Below are 26,611 nucleotides of genomic sequence, written 5' to 3' on the forward strand. Positions count from 1 at the left end.
CTAGTCTATCTAAATATGAGCATTAAGAAAAGCATTCAAAGTCTTTTACACATGGCTGCTGTTATGGAGTGTAGCGGTAAAAAAAAATCTCCAAAATAAATAGATCTGTAAGTCTTCGACATTTTATGCTGACTGCATTATTTTTACTATTCTCACCTAGATGAAGGCTCTCGGTCACGCATCCGCACCAGATCACGAGTGTGTACACCGTACTACACGTCTCTTCCAACTGCTAGCCAGTTTAGACCAGACGTTCCTGCGACATACCGATAGCCTACAAATATATTTTTGAAATCCCTCATTCCTGACTTCTCATTTGACTGGGTTGGCATACTTCGATTATAAAGGTGTCACTGGTTAGGATGTTGTCAAACTTTGAATACTTGTTTCACCTTTAAGTGTATTAAGTGGTTAGATAATCTTGTCAGAAAGTCCTGTTGACCTAGTCTTCCTACCAGTTGATACTCATCAGTAAAGCTTATCTAAAAACACAACTAGACTGGTTTTCTACGTGAAACATAACACTTCCGTCATTAATGCTTGTGAGTACTCTACCGAGTAGGGCATCGCAGAATGTACGATGCGATTCTGTTAAATGTGAATATCAGAAATTTTAACGTAAACGAATGACACGTCCTTCCTGAGAATAGACAAATCTGCCGAGACAAGTAAAGTTATAAAAAGCAGAAATATCAAGGGGTCGAGAAAAAATTTGAAGTTCAAAAATGTGAAAAAAGATGTAGTTCATGTATCAGAACACAAAGTTAAACGAATATGATATGAAGTTTATTGCAAGTTTATGATAATAGATGCCAAGTTAGAGGCATGTAAATAGTTTATTGTAACTCAAACTACTTAATACCGGCAAGTAGCATAGTTTGAATACATAAAAGGCGATCGAATAAGGAATAAAGTCTAGTGTATTTATGGGTGGACAGTACCCTAGGCTTTCATAATCATGCATGAAAAATTTCATCCTTAAATGAATCTGAACAAAGCTTGAGATGGGAATCTATCGACCTGACTGTTTATCACTTTGCTCTGGAATCGTGACATAATTAGGATTAATACATTTGCTGTACTAAAGACATAAACGCTTAATTGGTTATCTTATAATCGAATGGATCCTTTTTGTGCTTATGACTGGAATTCCTTGCTGATTATAATTTGGCAACTAATCTGTGGGCACTACACAGGTATTCAAGCGACCCTGTAGAATGAACACTGTCCTGACAAGTGCATTATGGACTTCGACTGTCATAATGTTTCGAAAAAGAACGTGATCTTTTCGTATTTTTCTTATTTCCCCACCTATTTTTAAGCTAAGTAAATCTTTCAGAAAATGAATGGAAGTCTTTCACAATATCTTATTTTTTTACTTATGCAATATATTTACTACTGACGATAGAACAACAGTATCAATATCAATGACACTAAATCAAATTCATATTAAAAAAACACAAGAATTAAAACTGTCATGGATTTCAAGAGTTCTTTACTGAAATTGGCATAGAAATCACTTTCGTTTGTAAGTACCCATCCAGTGCTTCTTTCCCACTGAAATAATGAAAAAAGAGTAATATTATATAGTAATTCGTTTAGTATTGTTGGTTTGAATCTTCCCATCGATGTTTTGGGACTGCAACTGGTCAGTCTCTAATTGGCATATGTGCATACTGTGCGTATTGCCTCGATATAGCTGACGAGTTCCAAATAGGACGAAACGCGCGTCAAACTGGATTCCACTGCTAGCCACTATCCATCTCTGCTTATTATGTAGAAATGTTTTTCAGCTAAACCATTTAGGAGTTGAAATGGTTCATATTTCCAGCCTCATTTAATCGGTGATATAAAGCAAGCACCATAAAATGTCATCTATAGGTATCTTCAACATAACTTAGATGGTTGGTTTCATAATTTATAGTTCCTCACTAAAACTCAGAGATATTCATCACGAAATTATCCATTAATGACCGATTTTAAGGTCGTTCGTGTGGATGTATATATGAACAGTTGAAAAGTTCCAAGCTGTAATGAAAGAGCTGCTTACTGCTTTAGCATTTTCATTCGCTCTCTATTTGATGTCAACTAGTGAGTAGAACTATCAAACTAGACATATATTCACACTCATTTAACAAGGTGTCCATTAATAGAATACATTAAATTATTTATGATCCTTATTGATAATGGTACTTTTATGATGATATAATAGGAAAACCCAACTACAGTTCAAATTAATTATGGTCTTACTGAAATCGAAAGCATTCTTAACCGACTAACCTAGTTGAATTCTACTTTCAGATAAACAAACCATTTTTTTATGTAAACGGAACCATTATGATTACGGTTTTTATCGATGTTGATCATTGAAGAGCATTTACGAACGAATATGTCTGTTGTAATGATCTTATTTAGTTACTGTAGGCTTGAACACAACCATCAAGATTATGTTACCTAACTTATGCAGGCCAGTGAAATAGTCATAAATTTTGGAAAATAGTTAGTCTCACAACATGGAAAATACCTAATTATTGCAGGTTTAGGAAAGAAATCATATTGGTGGTTGCGCAGAAATGTACATGGGATATACTACTCTCTATTGATGAAGTGGATATCCTGTTGTAGTGTAATTGCATTGTTAAAAATGGCCGCATCTTAGAAACAACTAAAATGATAATAAGGTACTAAGAAACATACATGCAAAAATTATTTATCATAATACTTACAATTCACGTCCCATTCCGGACATTTTATAACCACCGAAAGGAGTTTGAGGAGAAACGAAATTATAACTATTGATCCTATGACACGAAAGTGAAGAATCCAAACAAACATTGTATTAAGGGCTTAATCGCACGTATAAAACATTAATATTAAATTATTGAATAATAGTTTGTCAAAATACAGTAACACTCCGCATGTATTTCTCTTAGGGTTAATGACTGTCCCAAGCTCTGGTAAAGGAAGAGGGTTGGGTATGGGGCTGGCAACCTCATCCTTCAGAAAACAACCTAGCTGAGGAAATGCTAACCAGAATAGGCAAATTAAACCACTTAAACCTTATCCTCCGAGTCGAAGGAACTACTATGACGCCTCATGATGAAAGCCGAAATTCTTCGGGAGCCAAGAGGCCGATGCCCCCTCTAACAACCAGAGCAACAATTTTTATAGGTACATGGAATGTCCGGACAATGTGGGAGACTGGAAGGACAAGCCAAATAGCTACGAAAATGAGAAGATACAAATTGTCAGTACTCGGAATCAGCGGAACTCATTAGACCCAAGCTGGACAGAAAGGTTAGGTATTGAAGAAATGCTGCTGTACTATAGTCACAAAGACGAAAATGCTTCTCACACTGAGAGAAATCCTCTGATGCTGTCCAAAGAAGCACGACATACACTTATAGGATGGGAATCTCATGGATCCAGAATTATCAAAGCATCCTTTAAACAAAGAAGAAGGGAATCACAATCAATGTTATCCAGTGTTATGCACCAACTAATGATAGCAACGACGACGATAAAGATCAGCTCTACTCGAGGCTGCAATCGATCATAGCGAAGTACCAGGGAAAGGACCTGACAATCTTGACGAGAGATCTAAACACTGAATTCGGAATGTACAACAACGGTTATGAAGAGACTACGGTGGAGGACAATCCGAAATGCATCAAAGAAGTATTGAATTCAACGTGTCATGAGGTTCCGAGCAGCAACAAGCATCATCATAAGGAATGGATCTCCATCGAAACCCTGTGCAGGATTCAACAAAGTGAGTACAAGAAGACAGAGGGATAGATGGGTGAAACACTTCGAGGAACTCTTGAATAGACCAGCTCCATTGAATCTATCGGACATCGAAGCAGCACACACGGACCCCCCCAAACATGTCCCTCCACCAACGATCGAAGAAATCAGGATGGTCACCAGACAAATCAGGAGTGGGAAAGCAACAGGACCTGACAATATATCATCTGAGGTACTGAAGTCAGACATAGAAATAACTGCAAACATGCTCCACACCCTATCTAAGAAGATTTGAGAGGAAGAACAAGTGCCACCGACAGACCGGAAGGAAGGATACCTCATCAAGACACCAAAGAAGAGAGATCTGAGTAAGTGTGAGAATTACAGAGGCATCATACTACTATCGGTACCAGGAAACATTTTCAACAGTGTTCCTGTATCGGGTGAAAGATTCAGTGGACACCCAACTTCGAGATCAACATGATGGATCCCGTAAGGATTGATCGTGCACAAACCAAATCGAGACACTATGGATCATCGTTGAACAATCTATTGAAGTAAACTCATCACATCACATCAAATTCCTTGATTATGACAAAGCATTTGACAGTGTGGATAGGAGAACATTATGGAAACTTGTTCGACACTATGGAGTACCTGAGAAAATCGTCAACATCATACGGAATTCATACGACGGACTACACTGCAAATTGGTACATGAAGGACAGCTGACAGGTGCATTCGAAGTGAAAGCTGGAACCAGACAAGTTTAATTACTCTCCCTCTTTACCTTTCTTCTAGTGGTCGACTGGATTATGAAGACCTAATCATCTGCGAGGAAACACGGAATACAATGGACAGTTCGCAATCAATTAGAAGATTTGGACTTCGTAGGTGACCTAACCCACACATAAAAAATGCAGATGAAACCAACTAGTGTAACTGCATACTCTGAATTAGTAGGTCTCAACATACTCTAGACATAAAACAAGATCCCCAAATACAACACAGAGAACATCAACTCAATCAAACTTGATGGATAAACTCTGGAAGACGTGCACATTCTCACGTATCTGGGTAGCATCATAGTTAATTTGCAAACTATCAATCAATTACCTCAATCTTGATTATTCTTTCTCCATCAATCTTCCATCGTCTCTGCTTTTATTGTTCATGGATTTTCATACCAATCGCATTGCATTCCTGTTCTTTCCTTATCGATCTTCTGCCGAAATACTTTCTATGCTTGACCATCACCATATACTATTTATGCGGATATAAGTAACCCACAACACAAACGGAGCTGAAACTCAGAGAACTAATACAACCATCATCAAAAATGTACAGGTATTTGTAAACAATTGTCCACGCAACATACTCAAATCTGTTGGCCAGATACCATCAGCAACAGCCTACTACTGTGGGAGAGAACAAATCAACATCCAGATGAAGAGGAAATTAGAAACAGATGCTGCAAGTGGATGAGATATACATTGTGGAAATCATCAAACTGCATCACGAGACAAGCGCTAAATTGGAATGCTGAAGGGAAACGAAAAAGAGGAAGGCTAAAGAACACATTGCATCGGGAATTGGAAGCAGACATGGAAAGGATGAATAGGAGCTGGACAGAACTGGATGGAGGATGTTCGTGTGTCATTTATACTCTTTCAATAGGGCTAACAGGATTAAGTAAGTGAATACTTTTTGATCTGCACACTTATGAAGCAATAAACGAAATATTCATCCAAATTAAAGCATATAAATGCAAGAAAATGATTAAATTGAAGTGTATGTCGTAAGAAGATAAAGAAACCATGGATAATATTATTACTAATGTCAATATACTACTTAAATAAATAAGGATATAAGTAAATGCAGAACGCTGAAGTCATTATAGGAAAAGAACAAAACGCAAGCGCGAATGAATCAGAATTTAAGATGTCCGCGATTGTCAGAAGTCGAGATTAGGAGAAGAATAAGTTGTGCAAGTATGTGCAAATGAAGCCCTTAAACAAATATTAACCAGTGTATTTTAGGTAAGTCAATTCAACACCGCCTAATGTGTCGCGGACCGGTGGTTATTTCGGAGTTCTGATAAACTTGTATGAGTGCATTAGTAAGTCACTCACTTACTCTGGGAGAACTCCCCGGGCACCGAACAGAGAGTGTTGTCCGCCAAGTGCGGGTTTCCCACCCAGTCTCCATGTCAAATCTGCGGAGAAGTACTGCACGTGGCCCTGAGGCTATATGAGGTGCTGAGTAGTTGGCATGGTTGGGTGGGCGCTAGCCTCAGTCGTACGGTTATTAGTCTCATCTCACAATGGGGGTCACGGAACGTGGCACATTTCCCCAACATATCAAAAACACTTTCTTCCTCACCTCAATATTTACATATACATACTCACTTCCCTGTTTGTCTGATTACAAAAACCACACCCTCTACTGACCAGCAGGACCTGACAATATACCAACTGAGGTACTGAAGTCAGACATAGAAATAACTGCAAACATGCTCCACACCCTATCTAAGAAGATTTGAGAGGAAGAACAAGTGCCACCGACAGACCGGAAGGAAGGATACCTCATCAAGACACCAAAGAAGAGAGATCTGAGTAAGTGTGAGAATTACAGAGGCATCATACTACTATCGGTACCAGGAAACATTTTCAACAGTGTTCCTGTATCGGGTGAAAGATTCAGTGGACACCCAACTTCAAGATCAACAGGCTGGATTCCGTAAAGATGGATCCTTAACAGAATTATATGAGATTTCTAGTTGATTCATGTGAACTACGGTATGTCCATTATAAATATTTCATCTCTAAGAGATCATTAAATTACGCTGTACATTCGTATATATAGTTATATGGGAAATATATGTCTACAAGAGGATAGGAAAGATTGCATTATAAATTGATTTGACGATAAATAACAAATGAGGTGACGTACTAATCCAGGGTATAAGGAAGAAAATAATTTATGGGTCAATCAGATATTAGTCCAATTGACAGATATGAAGAAAAACAACAAACACAAAGGTCATAATAATAATCAAGAAAACTTGTATAAGGTAATAATAATGCCAATAACTGATTAGAGTTAAAAATGCATAACAGTATTTTAAAAAACAAAACATCGATAATGATAATAATAATATTTTAGCCCATTTAATTCAGATGGGACATAGAGCCAACATCGAGCAATCTTTCACAAAAATATATTTCGTGTTAACAGCAGTCTACCTAATTCCGTCAGACTGAGAATCCTGCAGACGGCTGAGGCAATTGCTATTCGGATCAAAAAGCCAGAGCTTTGCATCCAAAAGAAATATGTCCAGCCACTCCTTTTACCCTGGTCAACTTCAGGGTCAACTTGTTAATAATCAATTTTATAATATGGTGACATTAATTTGATTAATGTTCATTTTTATATCTTAAACTTATCCGCACATATTACCATTGTCATTATTATTATTACACTAGCTATCCTTTTTGAGAAATTTATTCAGCATCCACCCCTATCTACTATATCTGACCTAATTCATATTATTCTACATATTACGTAATTTCTGATTTGTAATCCCATTTTTCTATCTCTCACCCCATATCAACTATATATATATTCCGATCATTTATCTTACGATTTTATTTCACTTATAAACTGATTCAAGTTAACACTACATATTAGTCATCCCAACATTAACAATGTCCTGGAGTTCTAGTGGGAAGCAGTGACCAGTGGAGTTCAACCACGTCTGTTGTGAGATAAGAACTCACTGAAGACAATTGGTGAACGGTTGCTCAGACTTCGTGGATCGGTTGAAGTTAGACACAAACACCATGGGATGCCGGTTCAGTGGTCTATCGGTTAAGGGCTCTGGCTCAAGACTGGTAGGTCCTGGGTTCGAATCTCGCGAGGCGGGATCGTGGATGCACACTGCTGAACAGTCCCATAATAGGACGAAACGGCCTTCCAGTACTTCCAGGTTTTCCATGGTGGTCTAGCTTCAATTGACTCATGGTTTCAACTTTGAGAAATACTGAAATCTCCACAAAACCCCTTCTGATTAACAATTCGATTTGATTTTCTATGACAAACAACACTCCTTGATTCACATATTACAGTTTCTTAAATGATGTACTCTGCCTTAAACTTGGCCAATCTTCTTTTATGGATTATTAATTTGGATTTATAATTGTAGAGTACCTGATGAGAAATTATTGAAAAGAATATTCTTGATTCATGTTAATTGTTTTACATATGATGGGAATTTTTCAGCGAATAATCAAATACAAGTGCAGAAAACAAAACAACAACCCGAAACATACCCATACGAATGTACAGCTGAAGTAAATGATTTCGTCGAAAATAAAATTTTCTTCGCTGAATTTTCGTCTTCTTATTCAATGAATGATACTATGAATTATTTTAATTCTTTCATCTCTGTTAATTGCAGTTCTACTTCATTTTCTTAGTTTATATTATTTATTAATATCCAAATAGCCCTTGTGGTCTGGTATGTGACGAAATCTTAGCACGGATACAGAAGGCTCGTCTAGCTTTCGCCAACTCGTGTCATTTATGGCGTAGGCGAGATATCCGTCCAGCAACCAAAGGACGTGTTTACTGTGCAGCAATTCGTTACGTCCTACTTTATGGCAGTGAAACATGGCCGATAAGAGTAGAGGATATTCGTAGGCTACTAGTATTCGATCATAAGTGTCTTCGAAACACTGCTCGTATATCATGAGACCACCGGGTAAGTAATGCAGTTGTTAGGAAACGGGTACTAGGTAAGGATGGCAAATCGATTGATGAAGTACTGAAACTTTATCAGTTGAGATGGCTGGGACACGTGTTACGTGTGCCCAACCAACGACTGCCCCAACGTGCAATGCTTTATGGTGTAGGAGTAGGTTGGAAGAAAGCCAGGGGCGACCAGACCAAAACGTGGCACAAATCCATGAAGTTACTGACAAGTGGACTGAGCCATGTTGGTAGGTGTAGACTACCTGGTTGGGATTCGCGAGATGATAGCAACCGATGGTTAGAGACCTTGAATGGCATGGCTCAAAATCGTTTGCAATGGCGTAGGTGCATCTACTCTTTGTGTCCTCCCCAAATTCTAATCTTCTGAATTCTTCATGTCTCTATCCTTTTTCTCTTTCCAAATTTATTTCATTGGATTATACTCCTTCAATAACATCTTCAAACCCTAATCTTTCACATAATGCTTATACTCTTACTACTTCTATCACTATGGAATTTGAAACGACAACTGAATCTTTGTGCTAATGTGGTATGGCAACTCGAACTGATGTACGTACGACGAAGTTCTACGTTGTGACTGACTGACTGAGCTCAGATTATATTCAATTGTTTTAAAAAACAATAAGTCCGTTTTATGGATTGTATTATTTTATTTAAATGGTTACTAATGTAATAGGTTTATTCACAAGCTTTGAATTACTTCCTGTTTCACTATATTTGTTTATATTAATATAATGTTTATTATTCATATATATACTACGACTACACTATCTGATTTATTACCATCAAAGGACGAAACCGCCGTCCAGTACTTCCAGGTTTTTCATGGTGGTCTAGCTTCAATGGACTCATGATTTCAACTATATATATAAACATCATATCATTTGTTTACATTCTAAATGTAATCTATTTAATAATTGTCATTGACTAACAAATTACCTCGACTGGTTCAGTATTTCTCATATATGCATTATAATTATTCTTGTATATTAAAGTCTGATGAAGAATTCATTGAAAATAATATTATCAGAAGGGGTTTTGTGGAGAATTTTGTATTTTCATATTTGAAATCATGAGTCAATTGAAGCTAGACCAACAGAGGAAACCTGGAAGCCCTGGACGACCGTTTCGTCCTATTGTGAGACTCTTCGGCAGTGCGCATCCACGACCTCGCCTCGCGAGACTTGAACCCAGGACCTACCAGTCTCGCACCAGAGCACTTAACCGATAGACTACTGAGCCGGCATCCCATGGTGTTTTTTATTTATTTATTTGTATGCGCACTGCTGAGGAGTTCTACAATAGGACCAAACGGTTGTCCAGTGCTTCCAGGTTTTCCATAGTGATCTAGCTTCAATTGACTCACGCTTTCAACTATGAAAACAATATTGTTCGTTCATATTTGTTGTACTAATTTACACGATGGGAATTTTTCTTTTGTCATTAACTTAAACTCACAAGTGTGAACTAACGAGTGTACATCAATAATTCAATTACTTTCTTTTAATGTGAAACAAGCTTACCAAAAACTCCCAGCTTCTACACATTGAGCAATTCTCATCGCTTTATCCATATCACTTGTGAATACACCAGCACCTAATCCGTAATGTGTGGCATTTGCACGTTCAATTACTTCTTCCAATGTATTAAATTTCAATATACATTGAACTGGACCAAAGATCTCTTCTTTTGCTATACACATTTCGTCAGACACATCTGCAAACACTGTTGGTTGAATAAAATAACCTTTTTCTCCAATTCGACATCCTCCAGTAACTAGTCGAGCACCTTGTTTTTTGCCTTTCTCAATGTATGACATGATTTTGTCAAATTGTACATTGTCAATCTTTTTCATAAATTGAAATTGAGGAAAAGAATGTTTCACATTAATTAAACATGCCTTAGTAAATAAAAACTATTTTATTCATACGAATTCATACCAAACATTCGGTCAGGTTCACAATTGATTGATCACTCAGTGATCAATCAATTGTGATTACATCTCAGTCCTACAGGAGGTCGGTCGCGGCCCAAATAGCTCAGTGGTAACGTCTCTGACTGTGAAACTGAGTGGCACGGGATCGAATCCGTCAGGGAGCATCAGTTCCCTCAAGATTACAGGTATACCTTGTTGACGAGTGCCAAGTATCACGAAACCCGGGTGTAGGGTTTCCTGTTGACCACATTCAACCACCATCTTATTCAGTCAGGTTATTAAGATTAGATTATGTCAAAGATAACTAAATGAAGAAAACGTTTCCATATAAATGCAAGGGAACTAGGTCCATCATTTTTCACCCAGAAGTTTGATTTAAATTTAGTCAATTAAATTATCTAGACCAAAATTTTCAATAGAAAATAAGATCGAAATCACAAATAAAACCGTTGGAATTGGAACCGATACCTACAACTATTCTCAGAGTGTATAAAATCTAATAAGACCAACATAGTAAAAGAAAAATTATGTTAATCTGATGATTTTGCTTGAACAACTATGGCTACTCACAAGCAGAATAGATTTCATAGGTCGACCTTATATAAATTAACTTTAAGGCACCCACATATTATGGATCCGATTTTATCGTCAAATAGCATGGTTAAAATACCTGTTCACATGGTGAACTTCTAGGCAGACTTTGACCACTGATCAACATTAAATCAATTGTTATTCGGTTAGAGGCAGTCGTTGCTATCATTGGTGGGTGCATAAGATTGGATAACATTCATTGTGATCCTTTCCTTCGTTGTTCTGAATGATGCTTTGATTATCCTGGATCCATGAGATTCCCATCCTACAAGTGCATTTCGTGCTTCTCTGGACAGCATTAGAGCAACTTCCTGAGTGTGTGGAGTGTCTTCCCCTTCGTGACCGGAGTACAGCAGCATCTCTCCTGTACCTAGCCTTTGTTGTCCAGTTTGTATCCAATGCGTTTCGCTGATTCCGAGTACTGCCAAGTTGTATCTCCTCACTTCCATTGCAATTTGACTGGTCTTCCCTGTCTCCCACATTGTCCGGACGTTCCAAGTACCTATAAAGAGTGTTGCTCTGGTTGTTAGAAGAGGCATCGGTCTCGTGACTTCCGAAAAATTTCGGCTTTCATCATGAGACGTCATAATTATTCCTTCAACTCCCAGGGCAGAGTTTAAATGGTTTGAATTATTTTTTTCTGGTTAGCGTTTTTTTAGCGAGTTAGCTTTTCTACGGGATGAGGTCGCTAACCCCATACCCAACTCTCCTCCTATGCCCGGGCTTGGGACCGGCAGTAACTCTAGAAGAGCTACAGGCAATCCCTAACTTGGAATCCGAAAGGAAAGCCGAAAAGAGGAAGGCCAAAGAACACATTACGCCGGGAAATAGAAGCAGATATGAAAAGGATGAATAACAACTGGAAAGAACTGGAAAGGAAGGCTCATGACAGAGTTGAATGGAGAATACTGGTGAGCGGCCTATGCTCCTCGACGAGGGGTAACAGGCGTAAGTAAGTAAGTAGAGGCAGTCAGAACCTTCAATACCAACGTCAAGACAATTCTACTGAATGAAGCTGAAGCTTAGAGAACTAATACAACCATCATCAAAAATGTACAGGTATTTGTAAACAATTGTCCACGCAACATACTCAAATCTGTTGGCCAGATACCATCAGCAACAGCCTACTACTGTGGGAGAGAACAAATCAACATCCAGAAGAAGAGGAATTTAGAAAATGATGCTGCAAGTGGATGAGATATACATTGTGGAAATCATCAAACTGCATCACGAGACAAGCGCTAAATTGGAATGCTGAAGGGAAACGAAAAAGAGGAAGGCTAAAGAACACATTGCATCGGGAATTGGAAGCAGACATGGAAAGGATGAATAGGAGCTTGACAGAACTAGATGGAGAATGGTGGTGGCTGGCTTATGCTCCTTCATGAAGGCTAACAGGCGTAAGTAATATATATATATATATATATAATATCAACTATACAAATTACTATAACATCCACAAAACCCCTTCTCAATACTTATGCATTGATGGCAACTGGGGAGTTTCTGAAAGAGAATGAGACACTAAATGGTTTAGTTTAAAACTCCCAAAGAGTGAACACCCAAATCTTCAAACGAGAGCTAACTCATGGTATTTAAGTTGCCCATTGACTAAAAAGTGAAGTGAGGTCAGTATCTTTCAATTTATAGGTAATCTCAACAAAGCCACTTATTCCAATAATAACCGTAGGATCATTAGTGGACTAGGTACAAGATATATCTATTAAACTTCCAGCTAGAAAAAATGATTTAAGTAGTGAGACACAAGAATAATATTGTATGACGATCACATTATAACACAAATTAATTGAAGCTGACAATGTGAGCCATTAAACACTTACTTGGTAATGTGAAGACAACATGCTTGTTTTTAAACCTAAAACTCCTAGGTTACATCTTATCTGGAGTTTTTGGAGTCCACCGCTAAAGAGTAACCAAACAAAAAATTATCATCCCAACATTTCAAATACAATTTGTGGCTGTAAAAACTTGAAATAAGACTAAATATTGGTTTCCTCCACAAATGACTCCAAAATTCACTCATAAAAGTAGTTCTTGATTTTGTCAATTTAGTGACATTGCCTCACTAATCGACTTCTATTATGGTAAATGGCGTTTAAAATAATATTTTTAAGCGTTTTAATTTTACGGTTGAGGGGTAAATATAACCGGCTGACAACTGTCCCCGATTGCACTGGTAGCTACTATGCAATTTTAATAAAGACTTTCAGAACAGTGTGCCGAGAGAAACAAATGAAAAGTTTCATGGGAGATAGTTACAGTCTTATCGGTAGTACTTATGCACCAACACAGCACAGCAACCAAACAGTAATTGATTACCTGTGGACCTTGTATAGTATCAGATACAAAAGGATCACCAACTTTACGTTGCTCAGCTAGCTTTTTCAGTTTCTCAACCATCTGATCATATATAGGAGCTTGTACAAATATACGAGTACCAGCCACACAACATTGTCCATGGTTAACCATTGTAGCTTCATGAGCAACTTCTGAAGCTTTCTCAACTGAACAATCAAAAACAGACAAACAAGCAGCATAGATTTATTTAAATGTATGATAATTAAAAAAAACTAGTAAAGATTACCATTAGAAAGGTATATGTGAAGATTTTAAAATGTGGTATACCTATCTAATACAGGTCATATATATTTATCCATTCAAAACCATTTATACAAAAATATTCGACACATTCTTGTATACTAATAACAGTAGAATATATTAGCTTCATAAGTATTCAACAGCTGTCTACGCAAGATACTTCGGATCCGATGGCCAGACACTATCAGCAATAAGTTACTGTGGGAGACAACAAACCAGATTTCAGCGGAGGAAGAAATCAGGAAGAAGCGCTGGAAGTGGATTGGGCACACCATAAGGAAATCACCTAATTGTGTTACAAGACAAGCCCTCACATGGAATCCTGAAGATCAAAGGAGAAGAGGAAGGCCAAAGAACACATTACGCCGAGAAATAGAAACAGACATGAGAAGAATGAACAAAAACTGGATAGAACTAGAAAAGAAGGCCCAGGACAGAGTGTGTTGGAGAATGCTGGTCGGCGGCCTATGCTCCATTGGGAGTAACAGGCGTAAGTAAGTAAGTAGTAAGGCTTGTTCGTGTACACTTAATTCAACCAATATTCCATATACTTGTCATTTACAAATAACAATTAAAAAATTCAGATCATGATTTGGTCAGGCCGTGCACTTGTAAAACATCTGCTAATGACATTATGTGCAAAAACATGTTATGCCCACCTCACAAACACAATAACCGTTTTGCATGACTACGTACACGAGCAAGTATTTTTGTCATCATTAATAACTGGTCAATTACAAAGAGTGTACAGGTAAAAATAATTAATGCTTTTAATGGATTAACAAAAAACACACGATAACAATCTTGAGTTTATTTACGACACCCCTTTTTAAAGCTAAACTAAACAACTTTTTTGTATTAAGAATTACTGTTTCCAAAATAAGCCAGTTATAAAGATTACTAGCTTCTAAATTCACTTAGTATTGTTTTGTTTGAATCTTCCCATTGATGTTTTTAGGACTGCAACTGGTCAGTCTCTAATTGATATATGTACATACTGTGCGTATTGCCTCGATATAGCCTTAATTCACAAGCATGGTAAGCAGAGATGGATAGTGGCTAGCAGTGGAATCCAGGACGCGCGTTTCGTCTTATTCGGGACTCGTCAGCTGGATGTACCTGCATCTCAGAGTTGATGTTCACTCTGGGACTCGAACCCAGTAACTTTCTCTTCAAACGCCATCACGTTATCCACTCGGCCACTGAGTCCTGAATCCACTTGCTTGTGCAATGGGGTGAAGTTTAAATTCACTTAGTATTGTTTGTTTGAATCTTCCCATAGCTTCTTTCTGAAAAACTATTAATAATATGAGATAGCGTAAAAGTTGCTTCATTTACCGATCCTTTACGGTTGGTGTGATTTATGCATACCCCATTCATTATTTTATCATCATGATTTATTCATATGTTTACACGCATATAAAGTTCATTAAAAGAACATACCATGTGTTTTAAAAAAGATAATGGAAATATTTATGATGTGAACCGCGAAACAAGAAGCCTTAACAAACTACGAAAGCTATTTTGGGGAAGTTATTTCATTTAATTGAAAGCTTGTAAAACTAACATTTACTTTTGCCCCTAGTCTATTCTACAGATTATGAGCTTTCGTTTGATGTATGATTCACTACCATAGCATTTTTTGTTCCAAAGCTATTGTAATTTAGACGCAACCTTTTGTTCTCTATTTTCTACTCTAATCCCCCAGTTTTCCTAATTATTGTACGTTGTGGTCAGGTTAGTAATCTATTTATTCATGTATCTTTTTACACTAACCTAAATTCGGAATTCGGTTACCAGATCGGGATTGGAATGAAGCGAGTAGTGTTCCAGTTGTCTTGTCTTCTCTGTCTCGTGTACTTGTCAACCAATCAGGGATAGAATAGTTTTCGTCTCTCTACCCCCGCTTCGAACTCACGCATACTAGCCTCAAGGTTAAGCCAGTCAGCTTATCGCGTCAATGTCTTAATCTACATTAGACAAGTTATACTCGGCACGAAAGTGGGTAAACAAATTCAAGGACGTAACAATTTAGATGATAATTTGTTTACTAATTGTGTATTAAACATTTGACTAACTTTGGAGCTTCAGTAATCACTATTATCAACTATAAAACAGTTATCAGTTTTTTTTGAAATTCTCTTTTAATGATATACATTTAATTTCTCTTGTCATGATAACTAGTGACTTCAGTTCCATTTCGTCTTGATCGAAAATAAATTGATCCCGATATACATTCACTAACAGGAGTATAGTAGAGTAGTCAAAGATAATAGGTGTCTAGTTTTTTCAGAAGTTAAAGTTTCTTTATCAAAACTTGGATCGAACAGTCAGACATAATTAAGTATTCTAGATAAAATCCAAATGTAAAAATGCAAATTCTCAAATCCAATCAAAGCACTTTATGCTATTTCGATTTGAACTAATCAGATTACAAAGATGTACATCCTACAGCCAATTATAGAATTATTACAGATGACACTTTCAAAAACAAGTTTACCGGTCACCAATTCCTAAATTTTTTTATCACACCCTTAAATTTCTAATCAATGGATGGTAGGGAATCATAATGGTCGTAACCACCACGTTCTCACCTCTTAGATTGTCTCAGACCGATAGTTAGCGACTTTACAGATTAATTCCTGACATTTCGCAACTTATTCCTAGACTATCTAGCACCACCAATCAGGACAGGCGGTAACTAGGCCTGTTCCAAAAGTCGTATATTTGATATCAGTATTGGAATATATAAACAGTGCGGAAAATTCACCAGTATAAGAACGGAAGTAAAATGTTCGATATCATATCTGAAGACCGCGTGCCATCTTTTATGGCATTCACGAAATAACCCTTACATGAATGGAAAATGTTCCTGAAAAGAATTCTTCACAAAATAACGCCTGGGTTACAGTTCGTCAGTAACAGCACTTCCAATTATGGTGAAAAGATACAACAAAAATTTAAAACACATACTATCAGCATCAGCTAATATGATCAGTGGTGATTTGCCTCCAAGTTCTAATTTCACATGTTTAATATTCGTAGCTGCAGCTTTCATTATCAACTGACCAACTTCAGTACTCCCGGTGAATGAGATAGCTCTAACATCTGGGTGATGAGTTAACGCCTCACCAGTAGTTTCGCCATATCCACATATAACGTTAAATACTCCAGGCGGGAAACCTAAATTTAAAAAATAATTGTTAATTATTAACAGTTAATGAGGGTTGATATCAGTTACGATACCACAGGAAAGGAAGAAACCAAAACCAAAGAAGTCAAACGCCGATCTAAACCTGTATCCCAGGAGTTTTAAAAATGTTAACCTTCCAGTCAAATAATAACAATCAGTTAGCATTTTAACTCATTTCAATCACGTATTGCAGAAATAACACAACGAACATGCTAATTGTTTCTCGACTGATTTTGCAAGTCGTTTATCCATAAACATCATTTGTATTTTAAAATGGAATAATAAATGTGTATGTGTATGTTTACCTGCCTCCTTGATTAAAGCAGCTAAATACAATGCAGATAATGGTGTTTGTTCTGCTGGTTTCAATACAACTGTGCACCCAGCGCATAAACATGGAGTACCCTTGAGAACGCTCAAGAAAAACGGATAGTTCCATGGTGTGATACAAGCAACAACTCCAACTGGTTCACGGCGAGTAAACGTAATCATATTTCCGTCAACTGGTAACTGTTTACCATGAATCTTATCAGCGTATCCAGCATAATATCGGGTTGTTTGCGCTGCAAAGAAGACATCACCTAATGCTGATTCTACAGTCTTCCCATTATCCATTGCTTCTAGACGCTATAATAAAAAGGAAAAGAAATTATTATAGAAATACAAACATCGAACTGATGCTGATAAAGTTATGAATTTGAAGCGCAACATACTATTTTCATTATCGAACAAATTAATATATTATCAGAAAGAAATAGATGGACATTCCCACAAACTTTAAGGCTCCACAAAGGGAATAAACTAATTCAGAAAAATGGAACCTTCAGACTAAAATAAATACTAAAGAGCAGAAAGTATTACAGAGAGCTATCGCATTCGATAACCTTTCCGTGAGGCTCTACAGTTATAAATCCAAAATTATTATTGCATTAAGCAAACAAATATTGAAACAGGACTGATCTATGGAATAAATTGAGAATGAAAAATCCCACGTCTATTGAGTTTTAAATACCACAAATTACTAACAAAACAACATTATTGGTGATGTAGAGAAAATGTTATACATAAAGTTCCTATTAATCTACCAAAAGGCGTTAGATTATGTTTACTATATACAGTTGAAGTAATTGGCACTTATTCAAGGGAACCCAAAAAGGATACATAAGGCCATTTTAAATACACTGGGCTTCTGTAGGGTCATTTTATCCCTAGCTCCAATAATGTGGCAGCAAAATCCGACCCAAGGACTCCATGCGGCACTACTAGGTAGTAGGGGCAACCTTGCTAGCTGACTTGGGTAGTCGGATTAGATCGAACTAATCCCCCAATATTCTGTAAACCAGATCACTCTGGGTCTCCTAAATTGAAGCTTTCAAATCATGCGGGCTGTCTGATGTGTATGCTTATGTATATGAAATGCATGAGTCTGGGCTCGTATACTTGTGTATGTAGGTATATGCAAAGGGTACGCGGCAGGTTTGCTAAAGGAATGTAAGCTGAAATATATGCCCCATATCTCATAAAATCAGCGGCCTAAACCAACAGGTCGAAGGTACAACAAGAAGAAATAAGAGCAAATACTATGGAGAGGTGACCATCAACCTTTTCTGAGAGCGTTTATGCTTGTGTGCATGTCATGAAGTGCATGAGCGAATCTTTGTACCGAAAAGGTGCAAGTAATATGTAGAAGACGGCCATTTGTAACAAATACGTTCAGAGAGAGCGGTAACCGTCTACCATCCCAGGTAGGTAAGTATACCTTTATTTATGCTATGAGATGCATAAGTGAGAACTTGTGTGTTATCGTATGCATGTAACACATATTAGACCCTAGTGTGACGTCCAAGCACCAAGAACAGGGAGTATCGATTTCCTCTTGTAATCACATCCACGCGATGGGTTTTTAAGCCCTGAATACACGGGAATCATATCCATGAAAGCCTTGCCAGATTTACAAGATAAGGATTTACCAACCTTAAATGGATTGAACACCACCATCCAATGATGTCTTTTCTACTCTCATTATTATTGTAAGGGACGATTTAACTATAAAGTAGAAACTTTCGAAGCTATTTTTCTACAGTTTTATTTATAAATTGGTTGCATTTTTACTAAGTAGTTTTTGCTTTATTATTTTCTTATTACGCTAGTTCTAAGCTTTTATTTGAACAGTGGTTTGTTGCTATAGCATATTCCACTCATAAACTAAAAACAATTATTTGTATACCCAGTATTCTGTTTTCCCATCATTAATGTTGTTGTTTCGTGTTAATATTGTCCCCCATTTGTTTTACTGGGTTGTCTTGTTATGTATGTATATAAATGAGTGTTGTTGTCCCTCTTCGTTCGGGGCTAGTTAGCGTTGCACCAACCGTCAGGCATAGCGTATCAATCTTCCAAGTCCTTGCTGGATATTGATTACTTAAGGTTGTTTACGCGTATTGATTGATTGTAGGATGTAACAAATATGATTTGTACTCCCAAGACACTGTTTCTTATCCCGAATTCATCTTTCTTATTTTAGATTATATTTATTTTTGATGTTATTATTATCACAACGACTATAACATAATTCAGAGGGGATTTTGTGGAGAATTTAGTATTTTCATAGTTGAAATCATGGGTCAATTGAAGCTAGACCATCATCGAAAACCTGGAAGCACTGGACGGCCGTTCCGTCCTATTATGGGACTCCTCAGCAGTATGCATCCGCGACCCCGCACTCGGTTTTTTTAAATACACATTTTAACTTGTCGGTTAAAACTCATTATCTTCACTACAACATATGATTCTTCCCAACCTTTTTTGTTTAACCTTTTCTCGACATTCACAAAAATAGTAATTTTGGATTTATAACCGTAAAGTCTAACGGACGAGTTATTGTAAAAGATCTTTCACTTTAAGACTTTCTGCTCTCGAATATCCAGTGGAAAATTTTAAATTCTTAATATCAATATGACACAAGACCAAAAAATGTTCTAAATATTTATCACTTGAATTGCTGAAGTACACTGAATTCTTTCGTTAGTTTAAATCTTACTATAGATTCACATGTACAGGGCAAGGTTTATCAGAAAAATTGATACTCCATGCTTTTAAACTGATAACGATGACGTAACCTATCCGTTAATTGCAGATTGATGTACACGGTGCTCTAAGTCGAACTTTATGAGTGAAGGCTAGTAATACTAACTGGGTGCCCGAACCGAAGTAGGTAACACGGTACTGGAATCTGCGACCGAGTGGACGTCTTAGCCACCAATTCGAACCCATATAGACAGATAAGAAACAACTTACAGCTATATATTCAGCATTCATTTCGATCAAATCAGCCAATTTATACAACAAAACACCACGTTCTGAAGCATCCATAGTACGCCACGTAGATCCTGTTTTGAAGGCTGCCTTAGCAGCTTCAACTGCTTTGTTCACATCATTCTGATCAGCTTCCTGAACATGACATATAACTTCCTCTGTTGTTGGATTGATAGTTGGAAATGTTTTTTTCGATTCGCTATCAACGAATTCATTACCAATGAATAACTAAAATAAAGTATGTCGAGTATAAAGTACCTCAAAAGATGTAATTATGTTGAAGACTGGCTAGATTTCTTCAAAAGAAGTAATAAGGCTTAAAATTATAAAAGTTAAGCAGGTAGATCCTAGTTAAGCGAACACAGTTGATGAGCCTTATTAAAAGCTAAATCTTTCCAACCTCGCTGATAATTATAAACCTATCAAGCATCTTCGTTAAAATAGAAATCACCATGCAACTAAGATACGATTTACGTCGGTATGTACACTAATTTGTACTGTACAGTAAGCGCAACTTTTCGAATCAAACAAACTTTTAAATATATATATAATCTAATCTTTCGGAAAACAAACGTAAGTACTGTATAAAGGCTCCATAATTTAGACATTAATATAGATTGTTAAGCAGCCCTTTTCAATCGTCATGAAAACAATCAACAGCCACGTTCAACTAAACTTTCTAGTTAATTGATTTCATTAGACAGTTACGAATTTATATCACTCCAGTATTCTAAAGAATACTTAGAATTCTGGAAGTTGTTCTATTCAAACACTCAACACCAAGGAAAGAATTCATGAATCAAAAGATTTCTGAGCAATAAGTTATTCATGAGTTCACTTACAATACAGTATCTGCACTCTCACATTCCAATTATGACAAGGAGAATTTTTAAAAACCAACAAAGTGGGATTATTTAACTTGTGAATAGCAAGTCAGTCAAGGTGACATCTCAAATTTTTCATGTTCTAAATGATGCAATTTACAAGCTGAGTTAAATATACTTAATTCACGTGAAAGTAACTCCATACAGAACGATAGCAAGACGTACTGACCGGACACATTGAATACTTACTTGAGTATACTTAACTTCGGGAAGACGATATGTCTTCGTCATGCTTTCCAAAATCGCTTGAACTAAGTGAATTTACTAAAATTTAAACATTTATAGGCAGACATGAATGACCAATGAAGGTCATAACTCTTGTTTTACATCTGATTGGTTGAAAGTTGTAGTCTGTTCAAATTATACATATATTTATCGATCAGCTTTATTCCAATAACGTCCATTTACACGACCCCAAAATGGTATCTTATATTTCACATTTCTCGTTGCTTATTCTCATCATGAAGGAAGTAATTTCACGTCTAAATGTATATCAATTTGTAAGAATATGTCCAAATTATGTACAGATCTTATTCATCTAAATGACAACATTCCAGTAAACACATTCTAATTTATTAAGTAATCCTGTAAATTGGTAAAATAACCGTTAAAATACTGGACGCTCCTTAACGCGGATACAAAGAATCTCAAGTTCAAACAACTGGAAATGAGTGAATACATTTTGGCAGCTGAAAGCTATCACTTGGGTGTCATGAGTTTAATAGGTCTACTATGTTAAAAAATAAACGTACATTTATTTAGTATTGAAATAAGCATAATCTATCAATATCGGAGTGTTAAGGTTAGAAGTTACAGTGACCAAATACCTTTTAGTCATGAAATTACTCTTGATTATAACCTGGATCACATCAAGTAAGCCTAGGTACGATCGGTATCAGGATCAAGTATTTCCTGAAATTAGATTCCATATTATGTCACATTCAGCATATGGCCGTACAGAATATATGTTCGACAATTTTAAGCATTTTAGGAACTAATAATGGACAATTTTTACTTATTTATAAAGAAACTAAAATTCATGCTATCCTTCACGGCGTTTCGAACTTTGAAGTCCAACAGAAGTCATCTTAAATGTGATTGGGCCCTAAAATTCATCGTTATAATATGGTTTCACCACAACAGCTATTTCTCGTCTCAATCTAAATCTATGAATACAGGAAAGAACTGTTGGTTCACGTCACGCTACCATGGTTCTTTCCTTCATTCCTCTTTCTAATTTTTAGTATTTACAATTCGGTTTTGTTTGTTAAATAGACGACCATTATTAACATCTTTCATCCTCACTATTAACTTATTCAATCGTAGTAACACCATTCTTTCTTATTTTAGTAAAGTTTTCATTTCTAATTTTTGATTATTACCAGTCTTATAATCTTTACATTATTGAGTAAACAGTATCCATCCAAGTAACTGAGCTTTCTCAAACAATCTTCAACTATTTGGACCGGATATTTGCACATTGCTCAGGAGTCCCACAATAGGACGGAACGGCCGTCAAACAGTGCTTCCAGGTTTTCCATGGTTGTCTAGCTTCAATTGACTAATGATTTCAACTATGAAAAATACTGAAATCTCCACAAAACCCCTTCTGATGCAAATAATAATGTTTAATAAAGTAGAGTTGGTTTTTTGTTATTTGAAAAAAGTATCAACAGTAAACGAAATATTGTTTTCTCGAGTATCACAATCTGTAATCAAATAGATAGTTGTTGCGTAATTTCACGAATTATTCACCATTGGAATGATACATTGTCGATTATATGCCGTTGGCCTGTATGTATTTATGATAAGAAAAGTTATCTGTGTATCAACTATTGTGCCTGGGAACAGTATGGTTCAATTTATGAAGTAGATGACAAAGGGTTCCCTTATACGTACACCTGTAATTTACCTAACACAATGTTAATAGCAATTGTGCGATAAGATAAAATTATTATCTTAACTTCTAACATAATTTCATAATGACAATGCAAACGTCGTTTTGTCTTTGAGTCTTTGAATAAACTTATTAGTGACATATGGTATACTTAAGAGTTGTGTATTATTTCAATCAGAAATCATCTTGAAAATGATGTCAGTTATCTGTTAAAAACATCTTAAATGGATACTAGAAGATTCTCTGTTTCGACAACTAATCAAAATGTAAATATTATTAAGTATGAATACACAGATTAAGTCTAATACATAATGTTCTTTTTTCAATAAGACTCCTCGATGCAATTGGAGTCAATTATATAAATTGAAATTTGGATGTACCGGCGAGGCTATAATTTGTGGACGAATTAATCAGAAGCGTTTGAGGGATTTCAAGGTCACGGCGCCGATTTCAGTACACCATGCTCATGCACGATCGGTTCACAGAGAATTTGGGAGAATACTTGTCAATTAAGTGGCTACAACAAAGGAGACTACTTGGAAGTCCCTGTATTTGTAATTTCGGGTAATAAATGACTTGTAGACCTTGTACAGACTACCCTGATGTTGTCCTTCGATGTAATATATGTTGAAGGAAGACGTTTGCTAGAATAGGAACCTTTATTGCTCGATCCAGACTGAGACTAAGGCATATTATAATAATTGGCGCAAACTGTATAATGAAAGCATCAGTAACATTGGTTGCAATGATCACAGATGTTAATGAAGCTCCGGCTGTTTAGTGGTATGAATATTGTAGGGACATATCCATAATAAAAATGATAAACTTACACAACCGTAGTACACACAAACAATATTGAAGCTATATGGTCGAGGCTGACAGGGTTTTTGTGACCTTATCATGGTTCCGGAGACCAACTATTATGGAACCATATGGATGAGTTCCCCTACCTTATGCACTACTATTCTGGAACCTTTGAACCTTTTTCTAACCTTGACAAGTTTTGGGACCATATAAAAGAAGTGTATCCACTTTAATTCTTTGGTTTTGTATAATAAATTTTTACTCTATGCTGACTGTTTACTGATTGACTAATATTCCTCAAGGTCATCCAAGATTCGTGCAAAGGTCGTCCATAAATTATAGAATCGCGACTCACCGCCTTACTAAATTGCACATGTTTGTGTATAAGATGCAACAATTTCAAAGTACAGGAACACTGAATCTTTTTACTATCAACTTTAATATGACGCCATATGTGCCAAAAATAATGTACAAATGATACTAAGTAGTAATGTGGTGTGGTCTACTTATATCTATATAAGTAGTATATGGTGTTGGTCAGACATAGAATGTATTTTGGCAGAAGACCGATGAGCAAAGAACTGAAATGAAGCGCAATCGTTTGCAAAATGCATGAGCAATGAAATTAGGGAAGAAACAGAGAAGATTGAAACAATTGGTTGTTAATTTGCAAATTGACTGTTCATTGTTAGGTTATCAGAATTTACTGAGATAGTCTGTAATTTTTGCTTAAATATGTTTGATTGTCCCCAACTAGTGTTCTGTTCACTACAGTAAGTGCAGTTACGAATTGCAATAATCTCATAACCTTTTTAAAACATGTCTTTATCATTCTTAAGAAGTACGTGACTATCTATGTTGAACTTATGTTTTGATTCATGTAGCATTTTATACAAGTCAACAGTTTACGTATTTTACAGTTGTCACCATCTAATGTCATTAGTCCAGCGTCGGTACAGTATGAACAATTTCTCACATTAATTGAATTTTCCTTCATACAATTTTTCCGATTGATAGATAGGAACAACGAGAGTAGCTATAGGTATTCCATTGGTTTTTGGAATGGTATGATCTCAACTTTTAATCGGAATGGTCAAGGAGTAACTCAGTTAACTTTAAGTGATTCGGGTGAGGATTATTCTAAGCGATTTTAAAATATCGAGGACGTATCTACTATTATGTAATATTGCTTTCCATTCTGTTCAACAGAATGTAATAATACTCGAAATAGTTTCTATTTTCTGATATCCATGTTGCAAAATTTTTAGCATTTATTACAGTTTGTTACTAACATATACTAGATTTATGTTTATCGAAGTATTGCCCGGTGTAGGTGGAAATACTTGCAAACGCTGACCGATGATGACGACCTACGTCGTACTTTTATTCATTATAAACTAATATTATTTGGTATACAAATTAGCATATGCAAATCATGAACCTAGTTAAAGCAAATACTTTCTCCGGGAAGTATTAATATGAACTAGGAACTGATCTCATTCTTTTTGAAATACAGAAACCATCTACAAACAAAAACATACCGAATAAAGTAATAAGAACACATTCAAATCTGCTTTTGGGTGATTTTACAATGGCCTTTATCTGTCTTTTGGTTCCTAGTCCATGCTCATCCCTTATCTGGAATATTATATTTTGTTCACGCAGGTGGGGAGTTGATTGGAATACAATTAACAATTTGTTTTTCTTCTGTTATAACTGATCTGGTGTATATCGATGAAACGCTGGTATCTGACGTCCTGATCAATATGTATAATTTTGTACCTTTGAAAGCAATATGAGATAATAATTTACAGAATAAAAACTAAACATAACGGTCTACTTTATAAAGAAGGAGAAGAAGGTAACAATTAGCACTTAACATTTGTAAAATTCAAAGGAGTGCTAAGTCCATGGAGGAATAAGCGACTGAAAATGACTTTTCTGTACACAGACGCTGAGTTTGAAATAATGAATTGCTATAGTCTCAGCTTTTCACAAATTCCTCATATAGATCATTTTTGAGCTAATTATTTTTTTACTTTGCAGAGGATTTTTATTGATGACTCACGTGGTGGGATGTGACTTGATTGGACCAAGTGTTCTGAGATAGAGATATCAGTCTATCTGCATTTCTCTTCAGATAGCCATACGGGGTAGTGTTCGGATATTCATTTACCGAGGGCACGCTTTGTACAGTCAATATAACCTGCTTCATGGGATCAAGTGAGCTGATGAATGCACATTGAGACGGTCCAATGTGGCAGTTTGTTGTCGGCTCTTCCTGAATGAGCTTAACTTGTTGGCTTAACATGTAGAATAGGAAATCAGTTTACCAAATACCATTGCTTTTCTAGGAATATTCATTTTGAAAATGTTATTCGTTTTTCAGATATTTCATTGTGCTTATGAGTTTCACTTGGACAAAAATATACTTGAGGTCAGGCGAAGTTGAATGGTAGTTATTGGTTTCTAACATTAAATACATACACTATAAGAACTCTCGTCTAAATTAGAGCGAATAGTTTCACAGTATTTGAGCGCCGAGTTGATGTAAGACATTATATAGGAATAATATATATTTGTAAGATCTCAGCGAATGAATTTGTAGTAAATCCAACGTTTCGCCTGGCAATCTGGTCCAAGCTTTTTCAAGGAATTATCTACATACAATTATTTACATACACTGTTCTGTGTTTGATAATTGTTGAATGGTGTGAGTGGTAGTCGCTCTAAATCACAAATTGATGAAAGTCTAAAATGTCGAGCCATGGGTTTGGAAATAAATCCAGTTGCTTAGTGTTCTTCCTGAAGATTGGGGGTCCAGTGTTCCATCCTCTCTGGTATCAGAAGTG

The 26,611-nt window shown here is 36.3% G+C and overlaps 1 protein-coding gene across 1 annotated transcript; it reads right to left on the reverse strand.

The window, feature by feature from the left end:
• Positions 1–1,348: 1,348 nt before the first annotated feature.
• Positions 1,349–21,311, reverse strand: Smp_050390 (aldehyde dehydrogenase,putative). Its single transcript, XM_018791103.1, has 8 exons — positions 21,248–21,311; positions 20,157–20,402; positions 17,165–17,486; positions 16,640–16,849; positions 13,388–13,572; positions 10,044–10,366; positions 2,727–2,801; positions 1,349–1,557 (listed from the first exon to the last, which is right to left on the reverse strand). The coding sequence occupies exons 1-8, from the start codon at positions 21,287–21,289 to the stop codon at positions 1,485–1,487; spliced, it is 1,476 nt and encodes a 491-aa protein (XP_018645623.1). The 5' UTR covers positions 21,290–21,311; the 3' UTR covers positions 1,349–1,484.
• Positions 21,312–26,611: the final 5,300 nt, after the last annotated feature.

This window comes from Schistosoma mansoni (assembly GCF_000237925.1).
Source record: "Schistosoma mansoni, WGS project CABG00000000 data, chromosome 4 unplaced supercontig 0032, strain Puerto Rico, whole genome shotgun sequence".
Lineage (NCBI taxonomy): Eukaryota > Metazoa > Platyhelminthes > Trematoda > Strigeidida > Schistosomatidae > Schistosoma > Schistosoma mansoni.